At 34.9% G+C, this 8876-nt stretch overlaps 1 protein-coding gene across 1 annotated transcript; it reads right to left on the bottom strand.

Annotated features, from left to right (window-relative positions):
- Positions 1-820: 820 nt before the first annotated feature.
- LOC114376039 (probable E3 ubiquitin-protein ligase ARI7) lies at positions 821-8339 on the bottom strand. Its single transcript, XM_028333945.1, has 15 exons — positions 8072-8339; positions 7387-7511; positions 7099-7204; positions 6275-6365; positions 5844-6016; positions 5062-5169; positions 4883-4971; positions 4311-4418; positions 3839-3929; positions 3626-3715; positions 2871-2918; positions 2501-2572; positions 1909-2008; positions 1700-1826; positions 821-1575 (listed from the first exon to the last, which is right to left on the bottom strand). The coding sequence occupies exons 1-15, from the start codon at positions 8231-8233 to the stop codon at positions 1305-1307; spliced, it is 1761 nt and encodes a 586-aa protein (XP_028189746.1). The 5' UTR covers positions 8234-8339; the 3' UTR covers positions 821-1304.
- Between the last annotated feature and the right edge of the window lie 537 nt (positions 8340-8876).

Consider the following 8876-nt stretch of genomic DNA (forward strand, 5'->3'; position numbering starts at 1 on the left):
TTACATCTCCTTGAATGTACGGAAAAACAAACACACCTAGTGATCTTAATAAGTTTTCTATACCGTCTTCTTAAAGCGTCATTTTATTTTTGGACAAAACATATGTGGAATTAAATTAGAATGTGGTCTTGGATCGCAAGGGTAGAGGACACCTGCAAGTATTCTGACGTTCAAATAGGTAACAATTCCAGTAGAATTTTGACACGAGTGAGAAAAAAACATACTTGAGGAAGGTGCATGCATTGGTGATGTTTGGTGAATCTATCAGTGGTCTTTTTTTTTTTTTTTGTTCTTCATTGGATATCTATATTATTATGCTTGCTGGAAAAAAGTATTCTCCCTTTTCCTTTCTTTGTTTTTGTTGTCTATTTCCCCTCTTCAGAACCACATAAAGCAGTGCGACTGCCTCACTAGCGACTAACCGGAAGACGCTTCACGGTCGAATATGATCCTGAAATAGCAATGTTTGGCTTTGGTCGGTTTTAACATTTCAGACCCGAATCATACCGATACACAGCCCTAAGTTAAACAATTCCATAAATAATTATTGGTACAATTAATGCTCGGTACGATTTTCTTAATTACATTAATCATCTCGGAAATTGTTTTACCTCCATTTTTAGTTGAAGTTAGACAACCCCCCTACATTTAACCATTAAACCAGGTTCAAAGTAACAAATCCTATTCATGTTTTTTGTTATAACGAACGATTCAGTTTTTTTACTCGACCATTTCATACGCGTCCTGTACAAAAGGAAAAATAAGCAGCAGTAGCACCACATCACGAATCTAATAAGACCCCGCAAAATTATCACGCTAACCACAAAAATTCACATAGGTGCCATAAATTTCAAGTGATACAGTGTAGTAATATTTATTGCAGTCCCTTGTCATTTTTTAGAATGTAATCAAATCCTGAGCTTATTATACACGACTAACCCTCTTGGAAGCTGCCAAGAGACCAACTGAAAGAGTTGTCACAAACAAGCACATTTGTGTTCATCTCCATTCTCCAACATCTGTTGTGTTATGATATTGAGTTACAAATGCCTGTAGCAGAAAACCTCATACATAAAGAGATAGAACACTATATACATCAAATTGGGTTTTGTATTGAATAGGAGCGCATGGAGAGCAACCTTTCTTCCATGCCTTACTCCTTTCATCCTGCTGTATTTAGCATCACAAAATTGGAGACTGCATAGTGCATAAATATATATAAACATACAGGAATGTCTCCATCTCAGCTTTTGGTGCAGAGGCCTTGGGCAGGAGACAAGTGCTTCAAATGGAGAACCAAGTTTTCATCGACGTTGTTGATAGCACATCTGGCATGTGGAGGCAGATTTGACATTTGCATAGGTACAATGCTCACAATACCAATGACTATCATCATTCAATTTGCTGGACAAGCTAGTTCGAAAAGTTCCCTTTCCTCTTCCAGCTCTACCCTTACTGCTACCAGCAGCATTTTTTGAGCTCGTTGCTTTGCTGAAGGCAGCTCCATTACTTCCCACATCAGATAGACCATTCTCTAATGCCCTTACTAAATTCTCAAAGTAGTTTCTAGTCACACTGCCAAAACATATGTACCAGAAAATGAATCTAAAGCATAACTCCAATCCAAAAAAAAAAAATCATGATTAAATCAACAAAAACCAGAGTTCAAGGCAAATGCTTAAAAAAGAGTAATATATACCTAGTCAATCCAGCTAGCTTTGTACGAAAGTCATTGAATTCTCTAGATGGATCATCAGCACTTAGGAACGGCTGTAGTTCCTTTTCCGCACATTGATGAAGTCTCTCCAGACCAGATTCTGCTTCACCTGAAAATAAATTATAGTTGAGTATTATTTACAGAGGAATCACCAAAAAAATTTATAATTATATTCAAGTTGAAAAATAAACCTTGTAAGTACTCAAAGAACTGTTTTTTTGCATGCTCATGCTCCGGCAAATAAAACCCATATGCATATGTCCATTTCAGCACTCTTCTACACTCAATTATCTGAAAACATGAAAGACTTGTTAGGAAGCCATCTATTTCACCCTGAAATGAATTTTATGCAATTGTGGCTGCTGTCATTGAAATTCCCTACAGCTATATAATAGCAAAGAAAAACGCAATAAGATTGCTGGCACTAAAGAAATTTCTCACAAAATCGCCAGCTTTAGGAGAAAGACAGAAAAAATTACATTCGCACCCTTATGTTTGAAAACATTACACTGACACCCCTCATATGTTACACTAACACCACTTACAAGGGAGGTGACTGTAATGGTTAAAAAAGCAGGGGGTGTCTGTGTAATTACACAAAAACCATGGGTGGTTAGTGTAATTTACTCTAAATGAAATGTTAAATGAATAGCAACAGCATTGAAACTGCCCCCCAGGGGGAGAAGAACTGCTCTACTCTTATTATAATAAAAAATATATGTTAAAGCTTCATAATTCATTACAAAGCAAACTGAACAAAGCATTAACAAAACAATAATTTACTTGTAGCCAGGCTTCAGTTATGAACTTAAGCTGAGACTCAGGCTGACACTGTATGTCACTAAGCTTCTCAATCTGCACCCAAAAAATAAAAAGAGAAAGTGAGGATTAGTGAGCAAATAAGGAGAATAAACAAAACATTGAGCAAGAATAAAAAAATACAAAGAAAATATTTTTTTGACTTATGACATGGAAAAATAAACTATACTATGTTAGAAAGTGCATCTTCATGAAAACACAGAAACATGTTTGAAAAATAGATACTACAAGTGCAAACAATGCTTTTTCAGTTGCCAAAAGTTATATACAAGCTAGAAAAATATTAAGAAAATAGAAGAGATGGCTGAACATGACAAATGTTCATGTAACTTACATGAACAGTTTGCATCTGCTGTAGATCTGCAAGAGCTTTTTGCCTTGACTGTAGAAAAGAAAAAGGATATTGCACTGCTATATCAATATATAGTAAAACCATAAAAGATATTCTCTGGTTTAAATGCATGTACCCAGATGAAATAATGTTATAGAACACAACTTAAAGTAGAGAATCACTAATAAATCAATATCCATTAAAATATAAAGCATAAACCACTAAAATTAGCCAGTTAGCAGTCTTCCACATGGAAAAAATAATAAAAATATGAAGCATATTAAAACATTCCTCATTAGTTCAGGCACAACACTGTCAAGGACCAACTTTTCTCATAGTTTTTGCCAAGTAAAATTGTAAAAACGGGAGCTACTTTTTCATATTAGTATAGATAATGCAAAAACCCATCTATGATCTATCTAATGCTGAAAATTAACTTTTTATTAGGAGAAAGAGAACAGTAAAGATCGTACTTTAGATCATTTGATCAGAAACTCTAATAGACCAATAAACCTAAAAGATGAATGTACACCAATGGATTTTTTTTCCAAATTAAATCGCCATCAAACATGAACATAACATGAAGATTATGACCAACAAGTATAACATGAAGATTATGACCAACAAGTATCATGTACTGAAAAAATATACTTAGAAATAGTTATTTAGCTCTCAAGATGGTAGAAATACAAGCATAAATTCAGAAATTGCAGAAGACAAATTCCTAAAACAAGACTACAGAATCAACTGGTGCATACAGATTGATTGCTGGCCCACCGCTCATAATAATGTGTGTATCTCTCCAGCGAATTCTTTGCCATTTCCCTTCTTCTTTCAGTATCATCATACTACAAGCAACAAAATTTAGCTCATAAGCTAATACCATTATCCAAGTAGATGTGGACAGAACAGTGAGCTAACTACAGCCAGAAACCTGACTGGGAGAAGCTGAGTATTTGTATGTCCCTTACCACTCCTTCTTGTTTAGCTGCTTCATAACGATTGCAAGCATAAAAACCACCAGTCCTTTCACCATGGTCTGACCATGCACCAACACATAGCCTATGTAGATAAAATATTTTAAATTCATATAAGCTAAGACTATTTGAAAACAAGGTACCCCCACCCCCCCCCCCCCCCCCAAAAAAAAAAAAGGAATTTATATTTCCTCCCTAGTAAAGAAAAACACCACTGCCACTGTTTTCCTATTGCAACCGTCTACAAGAATGATAATGAAATAAAAAAGAAGAAAAAAAATATTGGCTTTGATTTGGCAATGATCCTAAAATTAATTCAATCAACAGTAAGCTCAGGCTGTCAAGTCTCAGGTACCCAAAAGGCTCCAGATTATTATCCTAAATTTCCTAGAGATGAAAAGACAAAGCATGCGTCATGATTTTGTTAAAAATTATGAAGGAGTGAAAAAGAAAAGAAAATACATACCAGCAAAATTCAAATTTACAGGGCGGAGTGCATGTCATGTGCATGCACCCTTGATTTTTTTCAATTGGTCGCTTACACTTGGGACATGGCTTTGAGTTAGCAAGTATCCTGAAAGTCATCATATTAACAGTAAGATGAGGCTCTGAAGTCAACCATATTTACTTTTAACCATTAGTGCCAAAAGTAAAAAAACAATATAACTTTTACTGTTAACTTATGAGACAAAGTTAACCATATTTATAGTTACACGCATGGTTAACCACATGTGATGGGTGAAGAATCCCGGGGGTACATTAATCATTACTCATACAATCCCTATTCCAATAGTCCACACATTATGAATTGTTCCGGATAATTTGCAAAGAAATTCAAAGATTAAGTAAAACACATTCTGTGTGTACTATTTCTCTCATTTCTTCAATCAAAGGGGACACACACCCTTTAGAGAACATTTAACCAGACTTAAGCATTAAATTTGGGAGAATTTTTCAATTTTCACCCCTCAAATACTCTTCATTAAAAGTGTCCATTTTAGACATTAGTGTGAGCAATACTCATTCAGAAATCTCTACCAATTCATGTTTTCAGACTCAGCACTGTTCTTCAAAATCCACTTTGCCACAGTGCCACAGTCCACTGGGCGATGAGCCTCCTCAGTGCACTGTAGATTCAAATACACATCAGTTGGCAAAACAAACAAGACTCTAAAATGCAAAACCGTAACAATCTAAAAAATCCATACACAACTTACATTCCAACAAAAGCCATATGAACAGAAGCAAGAGACATCATAATTTCCAGCACTACCAGCATCAAAAGTAACTGCATATTCACAACCTGGAGCAGGACACCACTTGGACTGAACAAAATAAAGTAAAAAAATAAATTATTATGACAGTCAGACAATGATACATAAATATTAATAATGATCAAGAAAAAATATATCTGGTTATTATCATGAGATATAGACATATGGTGAACCATTAATCACATAATTATAAATTTAGGGTTTCGTTTCTTTAAGATTTTAAAAAAACTGATTTTAAGAATTTATAATAAAAAGTTATTCTTTTCAGAGATTTTATGAAAAACAACAGTTTTTTTTTTTTTAAATTTGGTCACAACTATTAATGCACTCTCTATTTTAACAGCTAGTTATAATTACAACTTTTTTGAGAAGCTACTTTAAATAACTTCTAAAAATAATCAGAAATTTGATATATTTTTTTCAGATTCGGATTTTTTTCAAAAGCTTAAACAAACTAGCTAAAGAATTTAAAATGTTTTTTTCAAAATAAAAAACGATTTTTCGCTTATAAAAATACCAAAATAAACAGCCTCTTAAATCCCTGTTTGGTTGGGAAGGATTGATAAATATGTCAAACACTTAATTCAACAAGCACAGAATTATGATTATGTAATGAAAATGAAACATGGGAAACATATAGTCAAATGGATTTAGTTGGCAGTATGAAGAAAAGTAAATATCCTTCACTACATTATCAACATCATAATTCCATATCTAGGACACACCTTCTTATTGTCTTCAATATAAGATCTAAGAAGGTAACGTGCATATTTCTGCTTATCTTCATCAGACACTAAAAGATTAATCATATCTTGACCAATAGCAGCACCACAAGTGGGATCAGGACATCTCAGCATCAAACATCCCGGACCATCATTAATGGATGTGCTGATATAGCCTAGCATGTCAAAAGGACAGGAGAACATGATACGACAGCAAAAGGGAAAAAAAGAAGGAAAGGACATTAAACAATGCATGCAGCAAGTCACCTAAGCTGTCACACCCCCCCCCCCCCCAACCCCCCTTCCTCTTCTGCAAACAAAAAAAAATACAGGAAAATTGCAACTGAAACCAATATGCATTTTTATCACCAGATGCCAGATTATATCTGTATCTGAGATCATAAAAGGTCAGAGTAATAACACAAAAGACATACCTTCCCAGCATGAGATACAATAGGGATGCCCACAGGAAGCCATTTCAATCCTAGCACGAGGATAATTTTCAAAACAGATACCGCAAGTAAGCTGGCCACATGAAAAAGAAGAAAAATGATTAAATACAAATAGAGCCCAAGCAAGAGGAGAAAATAAACCTGTGAAGCTCAGGCTCTACCACAGCCACTAGACATGACACACCCCAACATGGCTAATGTCCAAAATATAGGACACTGGAACAACACAAACGTGAAAGACATAAAAACTCAAACGAAATATGAGCAAGAGGAACTAATAGAAGATCTAAATTGATAATGAACATTTGTATATTCTTGTATAATTACCTTTTCCCTATGATAATGAGCCTCAAAGACAAATATTTAGAGACATCATTTATTCATTATACAACGTAAACACTTGGTTTCTTTACCAAAAAACCCAAAACAAGATGAAATCTCTTTTCAAAAGAGGTAAATTTGCCTTCTCAAAAACCTACTTGTTAGGTTTTACATTTTTTATGATAGTGAGCCCCACCAAGGAAAAACTATGTCATTATTTTTTAATATTTTCTATTATATTTTAAGCTGAATTTTCTAAAAGTTTAAAAGGAACATTCTTATTAATAAAATTAGTGTGTCCATCCATACAAAGGTGTTGGCTCAAGTGTGTGAATCAACGAAAATTAACTTTTAACTGGATGCCTAATGAAAGTGTCAGACAGTTGTAACTTGTCAGTATTGGCCTTATGTCGAATACTGTGACTCTTCAAACAGAAGAAGTGTATGTGCTTCATAGTATTAAAACCCCACAATCCATATCTCACCTCTCTAGCATTAGGATGCTGGACAATTGGCTTCTCCAACAAGCCAACTGCTTTTCGAACTCGTTCTTCATCAGCAAACCATGTATCATGCACTCTACTGACGCTCCTGCAACACCAACTCCTCTCATGAGCTTACAATGCAGTGAAAATCTTACATCTTACATATCATACAAATGCAGCACAAGAAATGAACGTTTGGAAACACTGAATAAGGTAAGATCAGCATCACACAGATACAAAAAAAAAGGGACAAAATGTATGCAAGAAGGTTTAAAAAATTGAATTTACCAATTGTGGTGACGGAGTAGTAAGCTTGCAGAAACCCTTGATATGGAAAGAACCGTTGCTACTCTAGCGACGTCATCTTCCTGTCTTAGTCGGATATCGGATTCCTTCAATATGGTAAAATTTTGCTGAAATCGAAACAGGCATAAGAAAATTAGTGAAAAACTGATGTATGATCGCAGAAACCAAAAAATGGAGCACCCGGCAACAACACGGTTTTTTGAACTGAAAAACTGTAGAACGCACATTCAATCCAATCCATGCAAAACCAAGGGGGGGAAATCCGAATTTTCATGAATATGACTAAAATGAACCTTGGGAATAATGAAATATTTAACCATTGAAATTTGAAACCAACCTCCTCTTCTCTCAATATATATAAAGAAATGATTGGTGCTAAGAAGATAAGTTGAGCATACATTTTTGTCACACCATAACTAAACAAGTAATACACTGAATTAGTGTCCCTAAAAACTCAACTGGCACTCGTAATTTCCCTAATTAGTCATGGAATTAGGAGCAACAATCAATTGACACCTTAATTCCTGAAAATCACAACAATTTCAGAAACTTGGCATTATCCAATCTCAAAGACTAAATAAATTGATTTGATTGGCTTGAAATTTCTCTACTTTGGTGCATGCCGCCTCGTAAGTAAATCGAGAGAGAGAGAGAGAGAGAGAAGGACCTCAGGGCGGCGAGACTCGATCCTCTCGGCGTCGTCGAAGTAATCGTCGGCGTCGTCGTCGCTGTAGTAGTCCAAAGGAGCGTCCTCGGTCTCGCCACTGTAGAAATCGTCGTCGAGGGACTCGATGTCGTTGGCGTCGTGCATATCATCCTCTGACTCCATCGAGGAAACCTAACCACAAGGGAAATTCAGGAACCAGCGACCGATGCACGGTGGGTGGGTGGAGTGCAATAAAAAAAGGGACAAAATCTAGGGCAGAAGAATTGGGGATTGGAAATTGGGGAAGAAAAGAATGCGTGTTGTCTTTGCTTTGATTTGATTTCCTTTTATTAATGTGTTTTGGGGAATTGAAAGAAAAATTATGAAAATATATGGATATTGATGGATGATATGGAAGGGGGGATTATTATTAGTAAGCAAAGAGGAGAATGGAGAATGGAGAATGGAGAGAGAAAAAATAATAGAAAAGTTCCAAGAGAACTACCAAACCAAATCTGAGCTGAGAGAGAAGTCAGCGACGAAACAAGAGACTATAGACTAGCCTTTTTAGCCATCAAAAATGTAATTACTAGGAACATTATTTAAGATTAAAAATACGTTTTTTTTTTCTTGGTACACATGAAAATGGTCAGAATTTATAACTGTAAAATTTCCAGTATTTTTTTTTTCAATTATTAATTTTCTTTTATATCTTAATTTTATGATTTAAATACATTTTTTTTTCTTGCAATCTAATATATTTTTGCTTTTATCCCTTGAAAAAAAAATGACTTAATCATTACAAATTATGGTTGTTTTTTTGTCC

This window comes from Glycine soja, chromosome 11 (assembly GCF_004193775.1).
Source record: "Glycine soja cultivar W05 chromosome 11, ASM419377v2, whole genome shotgun sequence".
Taxonomy (NCBI): Eukaryota; Viridiplantae; Streptophyta; class Magnoliopsida; order Fabales; family Fabaceae; genus Glycine; species Glycine soja.